General features: G+C 40.7%; 1 protein-coding gene across 14 annotated transcripts in view; it reads right to left on the reverse strand.

The window, feature by feature from the left end:
• The window catches only part of ANK3 (ankyrin 3), a 430,392-nt gene that overhangs the window by 113,425 nt on the left and 290,825 nt on the right, over positions 1-26,142 (reverse strand). For all 14 annotated transcript variants that reach the window (XM_064145162.1, XM_064145163.1, XM_064145166.1 and 11 more), the window contains 8 exons: positions 25,712-25,810; positions 14,992-15,090; positions 10,220-10,417; positions 7,783-7,881; positions 4,404-4,502; positions 3,021-3,119; positions 974-1,171; positions 378-476 (listed from right to left, as the gene is read on the reverse strand). In XM_064145162.1, coding sequence (XP_064001232.1) covers positions 378-476; positions 974-1,171; positions 3,021-3,119; positions 4,404-4,502; positions 7,783-7,881; positions 10,220-10,417; positions 14,992-15,090; positions 25,712-25,810 — 990 coding nt within the window. The remainder of the gene's footprint in view (positions 1-377; positions 477-973; positions 1,172-3,020; positions 3,120-4,403; positions 4,503-7,782; positions 7,882-10,219; positions 10,418-14,991; positions 15,091-25,711; positions 25,811-26,142) is intronic.

Here is a 26,142-nt window from a genome sequence, read left to right on the forward strand (position 1 = left end):
ATTGGGCTTTGCCCTCTGTCAGGAGACCCGGGAGAACAGAGCCTGAATATTCTGATAAGGACTGTAAATAGTCAGGGCAGGAGGCAGAGGAACAGTTTGTCTCCATTCTGTTGGATGGGTACAGAGAGGACACGATTTTATTGTTAATTAACGACAATAAAAGGCACTTTTCCTGCACACCACAGACACCACCCCCACCAAGGGTCTACTGCATCTTGGCAGCCCCAACAGCGACTGGAATATTGCATGGAACCCATTCTAGTTAAACTCAGGCTGTGGATAGGTGTGTGATGGTAAGTAGGTAGAAGGGTGTTATTACATTGTTATGTGCATTTTGATATTTGCTGTGCAAGTGGCAGTAGTTTCTTCTGCCCTACCTTTCCAGAAGCATCAGGTGATGCATTCTTTTGAAGCAGAAGATTGGCTACCTCAATTTTCCCATATTTTGCAGCCACATGTAGAGGAGTAAATCCTTTCTGTAAGAGAAAGCAGTCATATAGCAGCCTTGCACACTCTTTTTCAGGGTAAAGTTTGCCTCTGACCTATAGGATACTGCTGTTTACATACATCTCCTTACATCCTGACTATAGGCAGCAATTGCAGATTCCCAACTGCCCTGGCAGGTCTGGAGGCTCTCCTTGCAGGAGAAAGCACTATCTACATCAAAACAACTATAAAAAGTGAAGAGTCAGTTCCTTTTTTCACACCACTGAAGCCCCAAAGACAAGGGTTATCAACTTCATCAGGAATTTCTGCCCTGCATTCCTTTCATTCCAAGAAAATCTATGTCTGCTGGCTGGGATGTGTTGTGCTGCACATCAGGCTCTAAGGTATGAAGCTTTGTAGCCTTTTAACGAAATGTACCTCATTCTTACATTATGTGTATATGACTCTTGTAGCATTTCGTTCACAAGAAGCATTTGCTACAGGTATATTTTACTATTAAAGGTTGTCTCTTTTGCAGCTCCCTTACCTTGGTAATGATAGATAAAGATGCACCATGATCCAAAAGAACAGAAGCTACATCTTCATGTCCTTCTCGAGCAGAAAGATGCAGGGGTGTATAGCCAGATGTTGTAGCTGCATTTGGAGATGCACCTTGCTGCAGCAGCTGCTGTACTATATCTGCTTTTCCCAGTCGAGCAGAAATGTGCAGTGGTGTTTGGTCATCCTAAACAGAAAGGAAGCAACAGGCCTGTGTAAGGACACTTAGGCTTGTATTTTGACAAAAAATAATTGCTCAGATTCTATGGCTTTTTGAAGTTGCAGATGAGCATTAATTCTACTGAGCAGGATCTGGTCACTTTCAAGGCTGCCTTTGGAGACTGACAGACTACACGATGCACTTCTGTTGTCAGACTGCTTGCAGATATTGTCTAACTGCTATTAATATTAATCAGGGTTCCTTATAAGTAGATACTCTTACTAGTAACTTTCTTTGTGAGCCAATTCACAGATGATAATTTCACAATGAAATGCAGATTTCTTTGAAATTGTTTTCATTTGAGCATGATTTTGGAAAAAAAACAACAAAGAAAACCAACAAACGCCCCCTGTTGCTTCCTGGAACTCTTACTTCCTTAGTTCTGTATGTTTCTTCAGTCTTTTTGACCTTTTCCTCCCCACTGATCTTCCTCAACTGTGATTGTTTTTATAGGGTTGGTTCCTTCATTCCAGCAGCATGCTACATTTACTTACTTGTACCTCCTTACTTTCATAGATTCACAGAATGGTTTAGGTTGGAAGGGACCATAAAGATCATCTAGTTTCAACTGCCCTTGCCATGGGCAGGGACATCTCCCACTAGACCAGGTTGCTCAAGGCTTCATCCAACCTGGCCATTAAACATACCCAAGGAGGGGACATCCATGACCTCTCTCGGCAATCTGCTCCAGTGTCTCACCACCCTCACTGGAAAAAATTTTTTCCTAATATCCAGTCTCAATCTGCCCTCCTCAAGATACAATCCATTCCCTCACATCCTATCACTACAAGCTCTTGTAAAAAGTTCCTTCCCAGCTTTATTGTAGGCCCCCCTCAGGTACTGGAAGGCTGCTATAAGGTCTCCCTGGAGCCTTCTTTTCTCCAGAATGAACAGCCCTAACTGTCTCAGTTTGCCTCCATAGGGGAGGCGCTTCAGGCTTCAGCCCTCTGATTATGTTAGTGGCCCTCCTCTGGATCTGCTCCAGCACTTCATTGTCCCTCTTATGCTGGAGACACCAGAACTGAACACATTACTCAAGGTGGGGTTTCATGAGGGCAGAGTAGACAGGGAGAATCACCTCCCTCATCCTTAAGTTGCAGCACAAGAGGTTCCACCTCAACACAAGGGGGAACTTCTTTATGATAAAGGTCACAGAGCACTGGCACGGGCTCTCCAGAGAGGTTGTGGAGTCTCCTTCCCTGGAGACTTTCAAGGCCTGTCTGGATGCATTTCTCTGTGATCTGTGCTAGATTGTGTGGTCCTGCTCTGGCAGGGGAGTTGGACTTGATGTTCTGCTTGGGTCCCTTCCAACCCCTAGCATCCTGTGATCCTGCTGGTCACACTTCTTTTGATGCAGCATTCAAATGAGTTAAAATTCTAAAGAACAGTTAAAATTCTAAATAACACTTCTTTACACATTTTGAATGCTGATGCTTCAGGGACATGACAGGAGACACCAGCAGCTTGGGGTTTACACTTTTGCAGAAATAAATGCAGATTTGAGGCATTCCTCCCGCTCCTTGCTTCCCACCTCAAAACAAAACTCTTCAAACACATAATAGTTTATAATAAAAGCTGACAAAACACAGACATAGTAGCATCTTGACACCTCCTGCCCTCTCTCTCTCTTATATACAGCTCACCAGTGACTACAGTGAAGTGAGCATATGAGAAAATATAGTGGTTATTATTATGCCAAGGCCCTCAGCTTCATCTCTCTTTCCCCTCCCAAAAGACACATGTAAAATGAATGTGATTCTATGTTTTGTTAAATGTAGATAAATCTAGAGTTGTTGCACCTGGACCATCACCTTACCTTAGCTTTAGCCTCCACCTGGGCTCCATTTTGTACCAGGTATCGAACGACCTCTGTTTGGCCAGCTCTGGCAGCCATGTGCAGAGCTGTTTCTCCTCTCTAGCATGCAGCAGTAAAAACACAAAATATGATTAAAAACACACTGCAGGAAAAAAAAACCAATCCTCAACATGTTTCATAAATACAAAAATAATGTTGACCCAGTTCAGAATAATCTCTCCTAGAGTAACTTGTTGTAGTTGTCTGTGAACAAATTGGGTGATTAAGTCAATATTTGACCTCTTATCTGTATGCTACAAGCTGTTTATTTCAGGGTCAGTTTCCCAACACAATGGTGTCTTTGTCACTCAACTTCTGCTGAAAAGAGACAGTGCAATTTTGGTACTTATTAGCATTTCAGTAACTGCTAAGAATGCTGTCCATTTAAATAGGGCCTAATTTAGAAGAAGAAAAAATGTATTTCAATTTCTGTGTATTCACATACACATACATTTGGATTTCCTCTTGTTATGCCCTATGCCCCTTCTATCATTTCTTGTCTGACAAGCACTGAGATGAGTGAACAAGAGGGAAAAAAGCAATCAATGCTCAGTACATCACTGAGGCTTCATGGACTTAATGAAAGACAGATCCAAGGAAACCAGAATGAATTCAGGAGACAATCTGCTTTCTACATTTTTGGGCATTAATCAGTCTTTAGGTACAAATACTTGCTAATTTATAAGTGATGTTGAGGTTTTATATAATCTAATACAATTTGCAGATGAAGACCTTAATAAAATATTGCATTCTATCTAAACCTGCATAAAGGGAGATTTTGAGACCAAACTGTCAAAAACAATTATCAGTCTTCTCCTTTCCTCCCATTTCCCAACTTTCAAATACCAATGTAACAATGATTTCAGTTTTTACACATGCCCTGGGAGCCCTGGGGCACACAGTGCACATCCAGTAGAAAGGCACACTTGTATGGCTGTATGAACACAGGCAATATGTCCCAACAATCTGCTGCAATCTGTTGATAACAGCAGAACTTTCCTTAAATGGTAGGACCCTGGGGTCTTGGGAAAACAGTGCTCAACAGTCAAGTACACATCTCAGAAATTACATACAAGAAGCTACAATATGTTCTTGTTCCCTATTTCAGAAAATAAAGAGAATAGAGTCTGCTTAAGGTCAGCCTCTACTGAGGTTTTCCTCAACCTGTCAAGCATGTCCCAAGTAGTAGCAGGCTGTGCTTTCCCTTTCCCACTACTCCATTAGGAGCTACCACTGCTGGAGGTGGCTGGTGAACACTGGAATTGGGCATTTGATGACAGTGCTGCTCCAAGTGTTACAATGTATTGACAGTTCTGCCACCCCGAAAGGAAACCTCTTACTCACCACATTGGTAGTGTTGGGTGATGCTCCATGATGCATTAGCTGTGATACAATATTTACATGTCCCATGAAGGCAGCAACGTGGATTGGAGTCAGGCCAGACTGAAAACCAAACCAAAATCAAATTGAAATGCCTACTTCCAAAATCAGAATTAAATACCTACTTCCAGACTGCTTTACAAGAAAGCTGGGGTGGGAGGGAGGGAAACAAAGTTATTTGTAAGTAAGTAAACCCAAGTGCTTGCTTTTGTGCCTGCACACAGAATTGGAAATATCTCAGCATGATACATGGCCAAATGCAAAAACATTCTAGGAATCCAGTAATTCTTCACCAGCCACAGTTAACTACAGGTAAGCAAGATTTATTCCTTAAGCTTTTACTAAGTGTCATTTTGGATCAGGAAAACAAACAATCGAGACCTGTGCATGTGTGTGTGTAGAAGCATTCCCAGTAGAAAGATAAGACTTTCTGGAGCAGACAGCTAATGCAAAAAAGATGCAGTGTCCACTGTTCCCACCAAACCCAGTTGTTTCTGGATAAATAGAGAAGTCTGTTGAACTTTATGGGGTGCTACATTTCCACTGGTTTTCCAGCAAAAAGGGAATTCAGAGCTATAACATCCAGTTAGAGAGGTACAGACACAAATGACACTGGAGAATTCTTGGCTCCCTAAGAACCTCGTGGTGCCATCACCATCACAAATTTGCACTTACATGGGATATAAAAGACCAGCTGGAAAGAAAAAGCAGGAGGGAAAAGGGGAGGGGGAAAAGGGAGCAGTCTTTAGCAGGACATGACCTCAAGGATTTTGCTATAGAAATCCAATCATTAGTTAGTATTTCTCACACACAATTGTCCTGAAGCCTCTTCACAGCTGTTTCTGCACAGCTGTACCAACAATCAGTCAGAGGCTGCAGAAATGGGTTTTGCTACCCGGAGAAAGCTCAATGGACCTCTGGAAATCCCCTAATTTAGACAGCTTCCCCATAGATGTGCATAAGTCCCAGAAGGCTGGAGGTGAGGAAAGAATGATTTGTTCCTTTCTCATGGAGAACAGCAAACATAAGCAGGAAGGCAGCTATGTTATGAGTATGTTATTAATTTTATCTGTTTCATGCAAATGCTTTCAAAACAGCAGACTGCAAGAAATATAATGTATATTGTCCTATTTGACCATGAAGACTAACTCAAAATGCAGATATTCAAGCCTGCACCTGAATTAAAAAATAAACAACAACAAAAAACCCAAACTATCCTCCCCCACCCTCTCCTCCCAAAAAAGAACAACAACAACAACAACAACAAAATACACAGTAACTACGAATGGAAGTGTGGAATCTACCTGAAAAACAGAATTTACCAGAGAAAAAGATAATTAGTACTACCTTAAATATGAAGTTCATATGCAATGGTTTTTTGTGACATTTAATAACTGCTTCCTCTTGGTGTATAAACATTGCTTATTCCCATCTCACAACCAATCTCTTGGATTTCTTTGGGGAGGAATACTCTGAGGCTTTTGGGTTTGATTATTTATTTACTTGTTTGTTTGTTTTTTATTTCTGAGTTAGAGAAACAGCAGCTTGTGGATGGGTGCAGAATATCAACTCCTAATACTGCCTTCCAAAGCTGTTACCATATAGGCAGCTAGTGAAAGAGGTAGGTAGGAAGGTAGAGCTCCTGTAGTGAAGTACCATAATGAACAACTACAATAAAAGGTGGTTCAGATCGTGGTGAGGTAACTGCAGGAAATAAAGGAAGATCTCTTGCTTTTGGAAAGTTTTTGTTTGACAAAACAATTCAGAGGGGTACAGATCAGACTGTTAACCTAGTTCACTCACACTAGACAGTGTAGTTAAGTGCTGTTCCTTTCATTCTCTTAATTCTTTGCACTTAAAAGGGATAAAATGGGATAGATTTTCTACTTCCACACTGATTGATTAACATATAGGATAGGCATAAGTTCTCTTCTATTAAGGCTCTCTTTGCGCTTCTCACTCATTTGCTACCCTGACTTCAAATTAGGCTGTGAAGCTGCATCTACAACCCCTTTAGTTTTTAAAACTAATCTGGAGTGAGCTATACACAAGGGTAGACTTTTCTCTCTCAAGACAGTCAGGAATGAAGCTACATGGTTTAATTATTAGAACGAAATCCATCAAATGAAACTCCATTTTGGAAGAGGAACAGCTCCCAGTTGTACTTTATTTACCCAGTGGAATTGTTTATCATTTCTAATCTGACTTCTTAGTAGAATGTCTGTGTTTATGCATACAGACAACCCAAATTTTCCATAGGAACTTAACTAATCTCTAAATTGTGGTGGAAACTTGGTGCAGACCATCTCACACTGACTGAAATAACAGCATATTGATTTCTCTCTAGCTGATTTCCAATGGTATGTGATGGTCGGTGAATGTAACTTCTGTGTGGAAAACCAATACAAGATCTGAATTAAACCACCTTTCTAACCAGGATTTGAGTAAAGCAGTCTTCACTTTTGTTTGCATAACAGGGTGAATTTCATCTTCAGTGTGTGTTAAATTACAGGTTAAAATGGCAGAGTGTACAGGGTTAACACTCCAGGGAGAGTAACCTTGAACCTGACCCTAGGTGGTCTTGATTGCTCTGCAGGGGTGGGTTTGAACACTACCAGGTGATGGTTAACTCACTCCCCCTTCCTGTCTAAAGATCTATAAAAGCAGGAGGACTTGTTCGCTCTCTCTGTGCTCCCTGCCTCCCTGCTTACCAGCATCACCACCCTGTTCCTGGTTCTCTTTGTTTTACCACGTGGCCATCACCCACGAGGCAGACAAACCCATCCCCATCAACACCGGGCTGTATTTACATATTTTGTATTTGTTTTCCCTTCCCTATACCTTTGTAACTTTCCTACCACAGATACCTTTTTAATTTATTGTTAAACTTTTCTTTTTAACTTCCAAATCGAGTGAGATTTGTTTATTTGGGTGTGCTTACCTTTTCCTCTCTCTACATCTAATTCCTTTCTTTTGGGAAAGAAGGGGGAAGAGCACTCTACCAATTGTTAATTGGTTCTATCAAATATATCTGAGTCCCTGGGAATTTAAATTAGAACTGAGACACAGAAATTATAGATCTTTTTAAAAAAAAAAAAAGTGGTCTGTTATGTTTCACTAGTTATTCTCATGGGATTTCCAAAGTGTATTAATTGTTTGGGTCTTGTGGACTATTAGACCAGCAGACTTTACTCTTCAGTTTGATTATTATTTTCAACTAGGTAGTGCCTAGTTGAAAGAAGCTGTTAACTTGATTGGTTCATGCTCTTTCAGAAATATTCAAATATTAATCAATAGAGTTACAATTAATTCTTCAGGATAAACAAAGGCAAATGTGACTTACCTCAGTCACAGCCTGAATTGATGCACCGTGTTTCAGAAGAAGTTCCATTACTTTTATTCTGTTCTTCTTGCAGGCGATGTGAAGTGGTGTGAAACCATTCTGTAAATGAGAAGGAGCATCCTTTATATACTGCATATGTCTTTACAAAAGCCCAGAACTGAGTAGGGAAGTCACATTAAACATTCCTCTGTCTTATTCAATTTGTCAAAACATATTTTGGTTTCGCCTCAGTAAATTTCTCATGTAAAAGAGAAAAAAAAATCTTGAAAGGCATATTTCATATAGTCAGTTTCAGTTAGGAATTATATTGCCCTCTCCAAGAAATAATTTCTTTTAAAAAAATTCTCAGATCACCTGAAAGTATCAAACCCTTCATTTCTGCACATTCACTCCTAGCTGTGCAGGGAGTTTTGTTGCAGTATTAGGAGGGGTTGGGTTTTGCTTGTGGTTGGTTTTCTTTTGACTTTATAGAGCTGCTGGTAATGAAACTTTTTACAAGTTCTGCACTTGGATATGCTATCTTACTACTTTTTCTTTTTTTTTTCATTCATTAACTACCAGTTTACTGTAACTAAATTATTTCACTCCCTCCTTGGAAAAAAAATTGTGTGTGCAGTCATAGAATCTTGGAAGAGACTTCCAAAATCATCCAGTCCAACCTAAAGTTCAAGTGAACATTTCACACTGCCATCTTGCTTAGTGTGAGATGACACAACAGAAAACAAGTAAGACAAGCAAATGAGCTGTCCAGAGCACCCCAGATTGATATGATAGCACTAGTGCACAGAATGCTGGTGCCACCCTCCATATGCATCAAAAAAGTCTTTGCAGAACAAGCCTCAAAACAGCTGTTAGAACTGGTCCCTCAGATCTGATCCAAATTTGCTTTTTTAATTTCCATATTGTATGCTTTGTAAGATGATGGCAGTGTAATTGTCTGTTCTAGTTGAGTGTAAGCAGCTCTCAACAGTCTCCTTTGCAGTGGACAATGGCCAGGATAACATTAAATGTGTTTCAGGGAACTGTAAGCTTCAGATACTGCACTCAGGATTCTTCAACTGAAACATTCTGCATGGGGATCAGGATAACATGAGAGGAAAAGGAAATCTGTGGCTAGGTTATCAGACCAATGAGAGGTCAGTTCAAGCTCCTCTGACAAGCTGAACTTGATGTTGATTTGATTATTTCAGAGGGCAGAAGTATTTATTTCAGACCCACGAGCCTCCCCACTTGCTGGTCATGGTGAATAAAACCCCTATATCATAATACTTTGAACCAAAGACACCTGAAAATAGGTTGACCTGACACAAAAAAACAGAGAGCTTGAGAGAAGGAAACCTATAGAGCCTGTGCTGTTTTCAAGGGAGTCAATACCATCTGGTTTGTGAGGGTTTCAATAGCTCAGGAATTGAATGAGTTAGTAGCATCAGGCTGTGAAACCAACAGTCAACACAAATAATGTCAGAAGAGTTTTTTTAAAACAGTCACTGTAGAACAAATAAAAAAGACATTTAAAAGCAATGGATTACAAGTATAATTTTGAACAAAACACATTAATGCATTCAGTTTATATGCAGCTTGATTACACTAACAGATTTTATTGCCAAAGCTGTTTTTAAAGTAGAAAGGCATATCATAGAATCAATCAACCAGGTTGGAAGAGACCTCCAAGATCATCCAGTCCAACCTATCACCCAGCCCTGTCCAATCAACTTAAACCACGGCACTAAGTGCCTCATTCAGTCTTTTCTTTAACACCTCCAGGGACAGCGACTACACCACCTCCCTGGGCAGCCCATTCCAATGGCAAATCACTCTCTCTGCCAACAACTTCCTCCTAACATCCAGCCTATACCTCCCCCAGCACAACTTGAGACTGTGTCCCCTTGTTCTGTTGCTGCTGTTTGTCTGGCAGAAGAGACCACCTGGCTACAGCCTCCCTTCAGGTAGCAGCAGACATCATGAGTCCACTGACATAATTAAAAAACAGCACAAATATTCATCATGTAACTCGTTTCTACTTTTTACAGTTTCACATCTTTGAGAGTTAATAAAAATTCTCTCAAATGCTGTTGAGTATTTTCTCTTTACAAACGTTTAGAAGGCAAGAATCCTCTCCACGCCAAAAAACTACAGCAGTTACATCTGGAGCTGCTTCCTCTATTCAGAATTGCAACAAGCTACCAGGAGGCAAAAGTGCTCTAGTTGCACTAGCAATTCATAAATCACTGTGAACTGTCTGTAACCACAGGTCTGCTCTGATTACACAACACATTATTAACATTTTGAACCTTGCGCATCCTCTCTTGAGCTGCAGCAATACAACACACTGTCACTGTCAGCCACCAGCAGGCAGAAAAAAGCAACCTCTCAAATAAATCTCACTGCAACTTTGGAAGAATGTTTAGCTGTGAATAGTAACCTGCTGTGTACTCACCAGTGCTTTGGCATTAGGATTAGCTTTCTTGTCCAAGAGAACCTTGGCAACTTTGTAGTGGCCACAGTGGGCAGCAACATGCAGCGCAGTCAGATAGTCATTAGTGACATCATCTACAGGCACGTTGTGCTGAATCAGAAGCTGAACACAGTTTAGATGATCTCCTTGTGTTGCCATGTGCAACGGAGACAAACCATTCTGTGGACAAAAAGAACCAAGATTGACAGGTTATAGAATGCTCATGGAAATTAAACTCCACTGCATTATTCTTAGACCATTTGTTGCATGAAGAATTTTACTAGCCCAGTAAGCAGTCTAAATAAACTTTACATGTTCAGTGTGACGAGAGCTCTTACTCCAGCAAAACCCATGTGGAATTTGGAGCTTGTTGTGCTGAGAGTTTGTAGGCAGCTCTACATAAAAAAACCCAGCCATACCACACCAGCAATGCTGTAAACATAACTTATTTCACCCAGCACAACTCAGAACAGTTACTTGAGTTAGACTGAGTTATGTCAAAAATGGCACTTTGTGACTTTTAATACCTTAGATAGGAAATTTGCTGGGTTTAAAAGTTGCATGAAACTCATCTCTGTAGCCTGCCTATACCAAACGTGAGAAAGCAGGTCAGAGCACCACACAGTAATCTCTACAACCTTCCCTCATCCCTGCACTAGAGTTTTTCTGAATTTGGGTTACACACATGCCTTACACAACATTATGCATCTGTGCAGAGCATTCTTCCCAGCCAAGATCAGTAAACCAGCAACAGTTTCAAGTGCAACCAGAATTAAAAAAGTATGAATGAAGCCACCATGATGTGACTTACCAGCAGCAGTGCTAAAACTGTTTCATCAGGGAATCCCCTGAAAGATTCACATTTATGATCAAAACCTTTACTAAGAACTGTTTCTTGCTCTGCTTACCATAGCCAATCAGCAAGCTGCAAACAAGAAGTGAAAATACAAGAAAAAGAATTCCCTGAACTTCAGAGGATTGACCCTGTTTCATGACAAAAGACATAAGAACAGGCTAGAATGAAAGAGGTCCTGTTAGCAGAGGTACCTCAGCTCCTTAGATAAACCTCCATATGACTGTTTTACCTTCTGAAAAACAAAACCAAAACCAAAATAAACCAGCAAACCTTGTTTTTTTCCGGAGACAAAATTAGAGTCAAGTGCAGGAACTATTCTGGTAGCGCTTAATAGTACATAAGCTATAAATGACTGACAGTACACGGTATTTGCTATCATGAAGAAACTCCAACTCTTGCTCACAGATGTAGTGCCCTCATGTGACTGCAGTTAGCAAAGGCAAAGCCGCAAGGTAAAAGCAGCTGAGCTGTCAGATTTTCAGGAACACGTGGTTTTTTTCTTCTGCCTTCTCATCGCCATATCATAAGAGTAATGTCAAGCACTCGAAATAAAGGCAGAAACACATGGCAGAACCACTTTGAAAAGTGAAATGGAAGAAGGATGGTGAAAACAAACAGACTAATAGTGGCAGAATTTGAAAGTAATTTATATTCAGTTCTGAGCAACAGACATTCCTGGACATGGTTGTACCTTTCAAGCAAGATTATCTCATGGGTCCCTCACTTATGATTTCTGGTAGCTTGGATAAGCCTCTCTCTCATCACCAAAGGCGGCTACAGCAATTATCTGCATGGAAGCTAGTAATGCATTTTAAATGTTTTCACAGTTAAACAACAGAACTGAAACAAAAACAATCCCTTCAGCCACAAGCCCTTCTGGTTACCATTTATAACTGATAAGGCTTTTCAGGTGATAGTAAAAAAAACCCTTCTGTTTACCATTTATAACTGATAAGACTTTTCAGGTGATAGTAAAAAAAAAACCTGGTTACCATTTATAACTGCTAAGGCTTTTCAGCTGATAGTAAAAAACCCCTTCTGGTTACCATTTATAATTGATAAGGCTTTTCAGGTGATAGCAAAAAAAGCTAAATCAAACCAACAAACACACACACAACTTTATACACTCTTCCATTTTTATAAGAAAGATGCTTGAGGTGAAAAGTATAGTTCTTCACAATAACAGCCAATAAACTACACTTACTAATGGACTCAGAAATTGAAAATATGACATGGTACTCCTTTAAAGGGGAGACCTCCACAAAAGAGGCTGACACTGATGACAAAGAAAGGCAGAGGCAGAGCAGCTGCATATCAGTCTGGGAAAATCAGCAAAATGCTTGACAAAATTCTGGCATGGATGAGAGAAGTTCAGCAGCTAACTGGAATTTACACAAAACAGCAAGAGACGAGACTGCATGCTAAAGAGTTTGATAAAGACAAAATATCATTGGAAAATCTTTTGTTAACACCTAAAGGAAGCTTGCTCTTAATCTTGTTTCACTAGAAGATACTCTTTTGATCTTAATAACTTAATAAACCCCAAACAAACATACAGGGAAAAAAGACAACTACCCCCCCCCCCCCCAAAAAAAAAAAAAAACCAACAAAAAACCAACAACAACAAGAAAAACTCCAAAGCAAGCAAACAAATTAAATATAGAAGAAGACTTCAGAAGAAGTTTCAAATGTCTGACTGAGCAAAACCAAAAAAAGTATCAGTTATACACAGCTTATTCTTGTAGCTGTGTCTTTAATCAGGAGAAGTGACATTAATTCTAGAGAAGGAAAACAAAAGCCAAAGAAGCCTGAATAAAAAAGAGTAATTAAAGGAAGATGGACACTGATGTACAAAGATATCATTTCTCATGCAGAAAAATATGGAATACTCAGGACTAGAATTCAGTTTCCCTTTTGCTTGTAGAAATCCCACAAAATCTGTTAGGTCATTGCCTCTCCTGAAAATAAATCTAAGGTTATTGCAGTACAAAATAGGGTCAGCACTGCACTAAACAGTCTCTAGCAGGAAATAGCTGTCAAACTGCAGTCCAGTTACTCTTCTGAAAGAGTTTTATATAACATGAGAAAACCTTGTGAAGTTCAAATTCTTTTAAAGATATGCCCTATTTCCAATAATATTGGACTGACTTTAAAGAGAATGGAGCCACTTATTTTTGAAGAGGATAGTTACTGTGCTTTAGTGCCAAATGAACAGGTTAATTTATGTCATTCAGAGATAGCTACTGCATAGCTTACCTTCTGAAAACAGTAGAATTAACACATCAGCGAGAAATTTGGGAAGCTCTGCACTTCCTTCTGTTCAATTTTTAACACAAGATATGTTCCCCTCTTTCAGAGAGGATGACGAAGGTGTTTATATAAGCCTCTGCAGGTCAGTGTCCAAAATGTGTTCTCCAGCCTTAGTCTGTTTCAAACCCACTACGCCATGTTCTCATCTCTCTGATTTTAACTACCAAACTCTGGGCCACGCTGTGTGATTCTCCTCAGAAAGAGGAATAAATTCAAAACTCACAGGCCTTGAATAGCAGGTTAAGTTTAGGAGTAATGTTTGATAATACAAAATCCATGCAATGAAGAAATGTAGTTCCTTGGGGGAAGTTCTTGTTTATAAAGGTGGAAACCAAACCACTGGAGTTTACATATATATATATATATACACTTATATATTTATATATATATATATATAAAGTAATTAATGGATCTACCAGAGAACGTGGAAGAGCTTTACCCCCTGATGTATGAACCTTAGGCTCTGAGAGTGGCAGTAATGCAGAGATGCCTTAAGGGGCCCCTAGAGAACCCCTAGCTATCTCTCCTGGCTTGTTTGCAAACCAGGGCTATGGAAGTCTATGGAAATTCCACATGCAGAGAATGGGTGGATCCTGTCTGTCAGATTACTCATGACAGGACTTGCCAGTGACTCACAGAGCAGAGGAAAGTTGGTGCCAACCTCCCCAAATAAATGCTAAATATATTCCAGCAAAGGGATAAAACACAAGGGATAAAACACCCTCAAAGACAAGGGAGGAGAAAAGCAGAATATAGAATGCTGCTGAGGCAGAACAGGATTGGATGACAGAAGAAAGAAAAGAATTAATAAAAAGGAAACAAAAATGCTGTTGGACAAACGTTGCTTGCAAACCAAAAGAAAAAAAAAGTAGTTGTAGGTTATCTCAGGAAAGAACCTCAACAAACCGCATAGCCCAAATGTCAACCCTGAATGAAAATGTAGTGGTGCTACATTTACAAGCAAGCTGCTGCACTGAGATTTAAAATCAGCAATAACAGTACAACAGAGACCAGTAGCAGAAGAGTTCTGGCAAGTATGCGCTTTAATGCCAGCCCTCAGATAGAGAGTAACCTGCACACCCTGGCACAGGTGATTTGAAATTCCTATGAAGATTTTTATATGATAAACTGGAGAGCGACAGAAAGTGGAGAAACTGGTAATCATACTGAGTCCTAAGGAAATATGAGCTGTCTCTGCAAAGAGACATTGCTCTATTTTTATCTTTTATCTCCACTGCAGCCTTAGGGTAATTTGGTGCAAGCTGAAGATATATTGCAATCACCATGTATTTATTCTGGGACAGATAGATTTGCAGCTAGTGAAATTCTGGGATAAGGTTACCATATCTGCCTTTTTGGTTGGCACAGAAACCTTTCCTTGTGTATCTTGATTTAGCACATTTTACATATGCAGATGTGCACTACATACGGAACTCACTTTGGAGATCTCCCACACAGTTACTTTAAATAGCTATGAAATAAGAAAGTTATTGTCAAACCCTTAAATACACGAGACACACAAAGTTACATTAAAAAGCTCCCCAAAAAACAACCAAGGATTATCTCTGCAGAAAACAGTACCAGTTACCTTGGTTTTGGAAAGAATAGGGGCACCACGATCCAGCAGCATTTCTACAACCTGTTCATGGCCACTTCTTGCTCCACAGTGGAGCGGTGTCAACCCATCCTGTCACACACAAATATTATAACTGATTAGTTTCAGACACATTAAAATCTTTTTCACTTTTGTAAAGACTTACAACATCCTAAGAAATTAATAATTCCAGGGGAGACCAAGAAGTCCCTACAAAACAGAAGGCTCCAGGGGAGACCCAGAAGTCTTCCAGTACCTGAAGGGGGCCTACAAGAAGGCTGGACAGAGGCTGTTTACAAGGGTCTGGAGTGATAGGACAAGAGGCAACAGTTTTAAATGAGAGAAGAGTAGACTTAGACTGGATGTTAGGAAGTTCTTTCCCATTAGGGCTCAAGAACACTGGAACAGGTTGCCCAGGGAGGAAGTTGAGGTCCCGTCCCTGGAGATACTCAAAGTCAGGCTTGACAACGTTCTGAGCAACCTGATCTAGTGGAGGATGTTTCTGCTTATTGCAGGGGTGTTGGACTACATGACCTTTGGAGGCCTTTTCCAACCCAAGCCATTCTATGATTTGATTATTCTTTGACCTGTACCCTGTTTATAGTGGTTAGGTAACCTGCTGCACATCAGGGCTGCCATGAAAGATAGCACATATACCTTGAGCAATTGTGAATAGTCACTTGGAGTTTTCAATGCTGTATGACATAGTGCTTGCTACAGACAGCAATGTCATAGCTTCAAGAAAAATAAGGAAGGAAATTTGTTTTCAGAACAAGTGAGAGCAAACATTTGGTTTGTTTAAAGCAAAACAAATATGCAGAAGCTACTGTCACACAGAAACTATATTGTATTTTCACTGTATCTGTAAAAAGAGGAGCCTTTATAAGAAAGGTTAAAACTAATCAATAAAGACAAATATTTCTTTATTTTCCAAATAAAAGTCATAAAGGAAGAGGTCTTTTTCCAGTGTCTTTCAGCACTCTTAAAAGCACATGTTGTTTTGTCTAAAATAAGTATGTCGTGTCAGTTTTATAAAAACAATGATCTAAAATCTCTCCTCACACATTTTGTGCTTGCTAATTCATGCACATGCACTCCTTCTCCGTCTGTTTCTGTATGATGGCAAATTCTGTTAAGATACCTGCTTGGATGTATTTTCCATGCATAATTACAGTATTCTTTCTTGATACCTCCCAAACCATTACACTCTAGTAGAGCATCAGTTTAAAAACTGCAAAGTGTAGATGGCAGCTGGGGAGAGTGAAGCAATGATTCAGAGCGCCTATAGGTCTCCTGATTCTACTTAGTTGCTCTCTCCTAATAAGCCCATGAAAGATTACAAACAGAACTTGTAGTGATTAACTTTTTCTGCTAGTCTCATTTAAAACTTGTATAGTTCTCATTGGGCATGTTCTTCTACTTAAAGTAGGGCACATATTTTTGACATAGATGAAATGATTTTGGCTTGGAGTTAATTTGATCAAGACTCAAGGACTATTTTGTCTTTTAATGCAAGAAAAACACAATCTGGCCCACTATGTTCTCACTGGCATCTCTGGAGTTGATGCCATTGTCATTCCTGCTTTCTTTTGTTATTTCAAACCATGCAGCCCAAAGAAGGCATCTTGTTAAAATTGCACTACATGAAATAAAGATGTATTGCTCAAAAGATATAAATAAAGACAAAGAGAAAAGATACCAAAGCTCAGGAGTTCATCAGCTGAGTTGTAAATGTTTTGCTGTACCTTCAGAAGTGTTTAAAAAAGGTATTGCACATTTCTCATACGAGGAGTTTACACAGCCAAGGGCATATCAAGTACTGAACAGGCTGCATACAACATAAAAATTTGTATGGGGAAAAAAAGCCAGAAACAAAGTCCCAGCAAGGCTAGGTAAATAGGGACCAGTAAACAGGAGCTGAAGGTCATGTATATTAGATTTTTCTTTTTGCTCCCTTTAATTATCATATTCTCCAGGCACATCCAAGATAGATGCTCAAGAAATTAGGGACAAAACTGTAAGTTAGGAAACATTTTATAGATCATATGCCACCCCAATTCATTTCACTAATGTGCACTGAATAGTACCTATCAAGTTCACAGAGAATAGGACACATTTGATCATCTTCATCATACCAAACTAGGCACTTAAAAGCTCCTCAGAGCACAAGTGCCCAAACTCTCTCAGTATGCCTAGCCCTCCAAGTTATGCCTACAGCTGGCAAGCATCCTGTGGCACAGGAGGTGACAGGCAGTCATGTCTGGCAATCTACAGTTCACACTTGGTCAGCCAGAGCTCACTGTGGTCACTAGCATCAGACGCATTACATGGCATGACAGAACAGTACAATCAAATGGTGTGACAGAACAGTACAGCACAATGTTGGGACAGTCGACTTATGGCTATTATTAAGGTGAGGTTAGAACTCTCACTGAAAAGAGGAAATACACTTGAAGACAGTTCATTTAGCTACAGAGCTTTTTATTATCATTATTATTATTATTATGAAGAAAAGATACTGTCCACCTGGTTTAGGTAATTGCTATATGGCACTAAAAGCACATAAGGAAATGTGCAGTGGCAATCTGAAATGGAGATCACAGAACAATTTTGTGTAGAAAAAGAGAATCTGAGATTAAAAGAAATTGCTTTGAACTCAGCAAGACTTCACTGATTCTGTCAGGAGATTTTCTAGTTGCTTATTTATTCTTCATATAGACTATATTATGTGAAGCATAAAATAAATTACATGCACTAGGAAACAAACTTGCCTTAATATGATAGTCTGCAATGGCTCAGAAAAACCATTACAAACGATTATGACAATAATCTGCAGATTAAGGACTCTCTAAGTATGCACTGACATGATAAATCATATCATCTCTATTATCTATCCCTCCAGAGAGCCTGAGAGCAGCTCTAGCAAAGGCAGGAAGACAATAGGAGTTCTGCTTAGGCACAAGCTTTCCATTAGCACAGCAACACTCATCTCTGGGGCTGTTACTTTAGCTTTTATTTCAAACATACACTCCCTCACAAATAAATGAATTATCTAAGCAGTGTTTCTGGTCCCTGTTAAGATTCAGATACCTGTGTAGCTGATTTCCTTTGGGTGGGATCCTCTGTGCTGTAGCCCAAATCCACGGTAGCCTCAGTACCGTGACTCTCACACCAACTTCTAACCCAGTCTATAAGCGAAGAATTTAAGTGCAACATTGAGAAAATACTTGGCTGTGATGCAAATATTCAGCAAGAGTTTATCCATTTGTGACAAATCCTACACCTTGCAGGACTGTGACTGCAGTTAGAAGGTGTGCTTCACCAGGAGGCAATTACAGCTGCTCCAGAGTTTCTCATCCCCAACACTGCTTAATCAAGTTTCCAAGGATCACAGTATCACAGTATCGCCAAGGTTGGAAGAGACCTCATAGATCATCGAGTCCAACCCTTTACCACAGAGCTCAAGGCTAGACCATGGCACCAAGTGCCACGTCCAATCCTGCCTTGAACAGCTCCAGGGACGGCGACTCCACCACTTCCCTGGGCAGCCCATTCCAGTGTCCAATGACTCTCTCAGGGGAGAGCTTTCTCCTCACCTCAAGCCTAAACTTCCCCTGGTGTAGATTGAGGCTGTGTCCTCTCGTTCTGGTGCTGGCCACATGAGAGAAGAGAGCAACCTCGTCCTGGCTACAACCTCCCCTCAGGTAGTTGTAGGCAGCAATAAGGTCTCCCCTGAGCCTCCTCTTCTCCAGGCTAAACAATCCCAGCTCCCTCAGTCTCTCCTCACAGGGCTTGTGCTCAAGGCCTCTTACCAGCTTCGTCGCCCTTCTCTGGACACGATGTGCTTCAGCCTAACAGAATTCTGTACCTCATGGCCCCTCCATGCTCTAAGTCTCCTGGACTCTTCAGTTAGTTGGCACTTGTCCTGGAGTCCTGTATAGCCCCAAATCCCTCTCCCTCTGTGGTTTAAATGGGAGAGGAAAAAGCTGTGAAAGCCTGTTTCCCCCACCACCACACCCCACCCTGCAGGCGTGAAGGGGGGGAGCGAAGGGGTGCCCTGTGCAGTGCCCGCGCTGGGATCGGGCTGGGATTGGCTGTGCTCTTCGTGCCTAGGCAGTGGTAACTGTTCTTTGTCTAGGAAAGGTATAAATATTGGGGGACTTCCCACCTTGGGGTGACCGCCTTAGAGTTCTCCCCTCTCTGGATAATTCCTGCAGAAAGGGTCCCCTGGAGCTCTGGAGGACAAGCTCCTGAGGAAAAGGACAGTCCCTGCTTTGGATGGCTTCCCATCAGAAGCACTGCCTGTATGAAGGCTTGATAGGCCTTAAGGACCCTCGGACAGCTTTTGAAAGAGAGGAGAGGACAAGCATCTGGGCTGCCCTTTCTCTCAGCCAGCCTGACTCACCTGTGAGTAAACGTTTGTCTCAGCCTGATTAATAGTGGGGAATGCTAGATTTAGTAGCTTAGCCTTTTCCAACTTCTGACTTCCCAAACAGTCAAATTTACCTAGGGTATCCTTGTAGATCTTCTCAATCAAACTGAATCTGCTAATCAGAACTAAATTAATTTCTGTGTATAGTTTTGGGGGCAGGTTTTTGGGAAAATAAAATACCTCTATTTTTATATAGATTTCTGACTCGGACGCATTAATTCCCTGCCTTCACAACAGCACTATTGCAACCTACCCCTTCCGTACCAGAGGGCAACAAATGAGGTTTGCTCCTCCTCCATGTGCAAAATGAGTGTCAAGTCAATATTGTGTTGTTTTTTTTTAATTGTAGATTTCTAAAGCAGTTTATGTATGAGCAGAGGCATCTGAAAAGAGCATATCCCACATGTTTTCATGCAGATATGGGTGCTGGCTTGTTATTTAGCTGCAGAATCAGTGGAATGATTGTAAATGCTTATTGTTAATCCAGGCTAAAACTTTCTCTCTGCCTACTTTAGACAAATTCATAATGGCATATACAGTATTAGACTGTCAAAGCAAATCAAGCTAATTTAATCAACTCCTCTAATTAAATCTTATTTTTTAAAAGAATTTTCTGGAAGACAGAGGGAAAATGATTAGGGCAACATTCCGTAAACATGTTATATGAGGCATTAAAATGTCTTTGCTGAGAATGTTAGTTAAAAAGCTAAATGGCAAAAGCTGCCCTGAGTGGACAAGGGCAGCACATAGTTCTTGAGGAGTACTCTTAAGAATTCAGTACAAAGCCCCAAGTACCAGCTGCTAGACATCTCACACACACTAAATAAAAGGACAGAGAGAGGAGATAAACAGCTGGCTAAAATAAATGATGCAATGTAAACACAAACTTTAACAATAAGGAAAGGAAAGGAAAGGAAAAAGGGAAAGGGAAAGGGAAAGGGAAAGGGAAAGGGAAAGGGAAAGGGAAAGGGAAAGGGAAAGGGAAAGGGAAAGGGAAAGGGAAAGGGAAAGGGAAAGGGAAAGGGAAAGGGAAAGGGAAAGGGAAAGGGAAAGGGAAAGGGAAAGGGAAAGGGAAAGGGAAAGGGAAAGGGAAAGGGAAAGGGAAAGGGAAAGGAAAGGAAAGGAAAGGAAAGGAAAGGAAAGGAAAGGAAAGGAAAGGAAAGGAAAGGAAAGGAAAGGAAAGGAAAGGAAAGGAAAGGAAAGGAAAGGAAAGGAAAGGAAAGGAAAGGAAAGGAAAGGAAAGGAAAGGAAAGGAAAGGAAAGGAAAGGAAAGGAAAGGAAAGGAAAAAAAGGAGATGTCTGAGCCTCAAACTAGTTGCAAGATCATTTTTGGAAATAACCTCATATGCTCACACATTATCTCAACTCCTAACTACAGTTTGCAGGTATGCAACAGTATTAATGGTGCACATCAATTCCTAGTCCTAACAAATATAAAGAAATTGGAAGTCCATGGATGAATTTTACAGGATAAGGATTTAGCCATACGTGTTAACTTTTGAGCACTGTAGTTTCCAGGACCATCTGCCAGCAGCAAATACAAATGCTTATGGAAAGAACTAAGGAAAAGAAATCATTACCCCAGCTTATGTAATACTCAGGAATGCCTCATGTGAAATTATTTATAAAATATGCTTGTGAAAAATAAAAATAGATATTACATGGAACATATTTCCAGTGCCCCTTACAGAGGACAGGTTGCAGGAAGAGACCAAAAAGCCATAGCTGAATAGATGTGTCTAAGTCAGAGTACCACCAAATCCTGGCCCTGTAGTGTTTGGTCAACAACATATGTCGTTACTTTCTACATACACATTTAAAGATGAGTTACAGACCTAGTACAGAAGACAAAAAGGCCAAGGAATTACTGTTTCTGAGCAAAAGAAACAAGCAATTTTCAGCAATTTTTGTCCTTTTATATGGGTACAGAACCTTTGCCATTCACCTTAGGGAGGCCTTTTGTGTTCCATAACCAACATATGTATTCAATAATATCATGATGTCCAAGATCAAAAATATTCTAACCAATCAAGAAAAAAACAATTCCCATCTTCTCTTTAAAACAAAAGAAACCCCACATTTCTAAATCTGGGAATTTAAGCCTTACTCATTTTCATATGCAAATTCCCTCTTTTTATCAATTGTGTGTGCATATTCAGCACCCATACCAGCCCCTCGTAGAACCCCCCAGTTGGAGTTCTGACTGGGCATCCAGTTGATAGGCTTGGTATGCATATCAGAAAAGACATTCTTGCCTGCTCTATCTTTCAGTACATTCGGTAGTGGTGATGCTGTTGCAAAAGGCTATGACTGAAACTTTTGTCATCCTGTATTTTTGTAAGGTATTCTATGTCTGGGATATTAAAAATAGAATGGTGCTGAAAAAAACTGAAATGACTGCAGAGCTGACATACCTCAGTTGTTCTGCCTTGGAAAAGAACATTGTGTCAGGTAGAAATAACAAGAGAAATTTGGCAGGAACATGCTATAACAGCTCACAGCAATTAATCTTTGCTATTAAATGTGAGAAATGGACAGATACTCCCAAAACTATGTCTTTTTTTTTTTAATCTAGAACCATTTACTTTGTCTTCTATTGCTTCTCTTACATATTTGCTAATCCTTCCTGATCTGCTCTAGAAATGTTCTTCCTTTGTCTTGATTGTACAGCTGAATGTTCAGTTCAGTGAGTTTTCTGGGCAGAGGCACAAGCTGCCCAGACCATAGGCTGGTAAACCCTTGCCAGCATGAGTCAGTGTTGCCTTGAGCAAAACTTTCACTTAGTCACTAACTGCCAGAGAGTGATGCCTCTGGTAATGCCAGCGTTGCAATGCTGAGTGATGCACGTACAGCACAAACAGGAGGAGTTATGCAAATCCTCTCTAATTTATGGAGTGCATGGCTGTTTAGGGAAACATGCAGTCTCTCAGGGAAGCTAGCAAAAACAAACCATTGTTTTGTGAACCACACTCATCCATTGTCTTCTGCCTCACTGAGAAGCTCTGCCAGACTCAGCAGCTGTTAATGCTTCTGCCCTCTTCCTGGATCCTGTTTCCATCCTAGACTTTATTTTTAGTTACATAAATTATCGTAATATCTGACTTTGGAGCCTGTGATACAGAAAACAAAGATCACAAAATTCCATAACTAAAAGAAATCAACAAGCTAGTCTTTGACTTTATAAAGTAGTGGTCCCCACTGTTTTGGCTGCAGTGGGCCACATAATTGCTTGCCTAAAGGAAACAAATCATCCCCTTTTCCATGTTCTGACCAAAACCACCTCTGTTACATCACTAAAATGTGGCTCTCCCCACCACATGGTAGGTCTACACTCCTCAGCCTGGCAGTCCCCATGTAGTAGGCTGATACACTAGTCCAGATATGATACCCACCGTTCACGTTATCCACGAAAAATCATCTCTTCTATTTTTCCCAATTAGAAAAAACAGAAACATTTTACAAAGAAATCTAAAGGTAAAATAGAAGAACCAAGGGGAAACATGTGGAGAGACTGAAAAAGATGACAAAAACTGACCCAGTTTCTGAATTTGCTACATTAAAAAAAGGTAGTAAGAATATACCTCAACAAGCACTGCAGGAAATCTCAGAGACTGCTGAAATACAGGAAAACCAACCAAAAAGCTGCAGGAACAGTAATAACTGTAAAAAAGAAGTTCTATTTTTGTTTTGTCTAGAATTATGTATAGAATCAGAGAATGGGTTAGGTTGGAAGGCACCTTAGAGATCATCTACTCCAACCTTCCCACCATGGGCAGGGACACCTCTGGTGGAAATAATACAGAATAATGAGAAATAAAAGTCAGGAGATCAGCTAACATTTTAATGCAATGACAGTTGTCATAAAGTTACAGGCACAGCTCCTGAAAGTTACCTCATGTGCACAGGAGTGTGCTGCAAAGCCTACGATGACAGCCTACAGCACCACTAGTCCTAGGTTCACTTCCAGACATTTGAATGTTTTCCTTCTCTTTTTGACACAGACTAAACTAAATATCCCTAAACTGGTTTGACTGGGTTTTAAATACAGCAATTAGTCACAAACATATAGGTTAAACTTCTGAGTCACTCAGCAGTGTTAGGTGTCAACCTGATGGAAGCCATCCCTATGCCTGGCACATTTGCTCACAAATGCAAGCCAATAGCTAAGCACCCAGTTAGACAGATGCTGAATCACAGAATTAATCAAATTGGAAAAGACCTTTGAGATCATCAAGTCCAACCTGCCACCCAACACCATCTAATCAACTAAATCATGGCACCAAGTGGCATAGCCAATCTCTTTTTAAACATTTCCAGAGATGGTGACTCCGCCACATCCCCAGGTAGCCCATTCCAATGCCAGTCTCTTTCTGTGAAGAATTTCTTCCTAATGTCCAGCCTAAACCTGCCATGGTGACAGCTTGAGACTGTTTTCTCTTCTTCTTTCATTGGGTGCCTGGGAGAAAAGACCAACCCTCACCTGGCTGCAACCTCCTTTCAGGCAGTTGTAGACAGCAATGAGGTCTCCCCTGAGTCTCCCCTTCTCTAGGCTAAACAACCCCAGCTCCCTCAGCCACTCCTTGTAGGGCTGTATTCCAGCCCCTCACCAGCCTTGGTGCCCTTCTCTGGACATATTCAATCACCTCAATATCTTTCTTAAATTGAGGGGCCCAGAACTGGACACAGTACTCACGGTGTGGCCTAACCAGCTCTGAGTACAGGGGAAGAATGACTTCCCTAGTCCTGCTGGACACACTATTCCTGATACAGGCCAGGATGCCATCGGCCTTCTTGGCCACCTGGGCACACTGCTGGCTCATGTTCAGCCTACTATCTACCAGTGCTCCCAGGTCCCTTTCTGCCTGGCTACTCTCCAGCCACTCTGTCCCCAGCCTGTAACACTGCATGGGGTTGTTGTGGCCAAAGGGCAGAATCTGACACTTAGCCTTCTTAAATCTCGTGCCAATGAACTCTGCCCATCTATCCAGCCTGTCAAGGTCCCTCTGCAGAGTCCTCCTACCCTCAAACAGATTGACACATTCTCCCAACTTGGTGTCATCTGCAAGCTTACTGATGGTGGACTCAATTCCCTTGTCCAGATCATCAACAAAGATATTAAACAAGACTGGGCCCAGCACCGATCCCTGAGGGACATCACCACTGACTGCCCGCCAGCTGGATGTGGCACCATGAGCTGCACGAGATTTATCAGTGACATCATGTCATGTGAAAGAGAAACACACATTGCAGTTATTCTTTTAATATTCAAAGTTATTCTTTTAACATTCAAGATATTCTTTTAACATTCAAATCCTGAAATATCTGAACTGAATTCTTGTATTTTAATATTTCCTGTTCATTCACCTCTACCTCTAAATACCCAGAAGCAGCTTCTAACTGAATACTTTACAAAGAACATGGAGGTTGGTTGGTTCTGAGCTTTGCCATACATGGTGCTTCACACACTGCTTTCACACTGAATGATGTAGAATAGCAGAGGCTGGAAAGCATCTCTGTTTATCATCTAGTCCAACCCTCCTGCCAAAGCAGGGTCACTCAGAGTAGGTTGCACAGGATCATGTCCAGGTGGGTTTGGAATCTCTCCAGAGGAGATTCCTCAACCTCTCTGGGCAGCCTGTTCCAGGGCTCTATCAACATATGATTTGCAGTATAAGCCACAGTTCTTCAGAAATGTGTGGAAATCCTTCCTGGCACAGCAGATGGTGAAAAAGAAATCAGGACCGTTTGGAATATTAACTTAGGCAGCTAAAAACTCTGGAAACTGTAACATCTTCTCATTTAATTCCCAGAAGAACATGCAACTATATTCCAGTTTCAATTTGTTATCATCTGCCTAGTCTAGTTTTAACCTCTAGTCTTTGGTTTATATGCTCCCCAACTACCAGATGAAGCCTTCCTTCAACATATCACAGAATGGTTTGGGTTGGAAAGTACCTTATAAGGACATCTAGTTCAACTACCCTGCCCTGCCCTGGGGAGGAACACCTTCCAGGAGACCAAGTTGTTCAAACGGCCATTCACCCTAACCTCGCTTCCAGGGAGAAGGCATCCACAACTTCTTCAATATGCCTATTCCAGCATCTCACCACCCTCACCTTTAAGAGATGTAAATTGTTAACATCCTACTGCAACCATTTTCTAAAGAGAGAAATGCAGTTCAGCTATGGTAGGCTGCCAGGAAGGTGATTCAAGATGTACAGAGAGGAACAGGTCAGAGACAAGAATTCCACAGTCAGTCACAGCATTCACACTTTAGCTTACCCTTGTTTTGGCATCAATTTTAGCTCCTCGATCAAGTAGGAGTTTGACCATATTTGCATTTCCCCTCTTGGATGCAACATGTAATGGCGTGATATCATTCTGTGCAAGGGAAAAACATGACAGTAAATATCCATATATCTTTCTTTCAAAACACTGTAGTTGGCTTTCTCATAGAATGAATCATGCACAATCTGCTAAAGCATAGTACAGTTTGGTTTCCCCAGGAGCCTGAAAGCAAAGGGAAGCTGTGTTTATCCACATATGTGAATTTCTGGCCTGATAGGTTAACATAGATATTCCAATGACAAATGTTCAAGTTGTGATTGGATTACAAGATATGATTGTTCCTCAGTTCTCAGATTTAGTCTAAGAGTTAAATTTGTGCAATTTTACTGACATAATCCTAGCAATTTAAGTGAACTCTGGTTGTT

Source organism: Pogoniulus pusillus, chromosome 6, assembly GCF_015220805.1.
Source record: "Pogoniulus pusillus isolate bPogPus1 chromosome 6, bPogPus1.pri, whole genome shotgun sequence".
Taxonomy (NCBI): Eukaryota; Metazoa; Chordata; class Aves; order Piciformes; family Lybiidae; genus Pogoniulus; species Pogoniulus pusillus.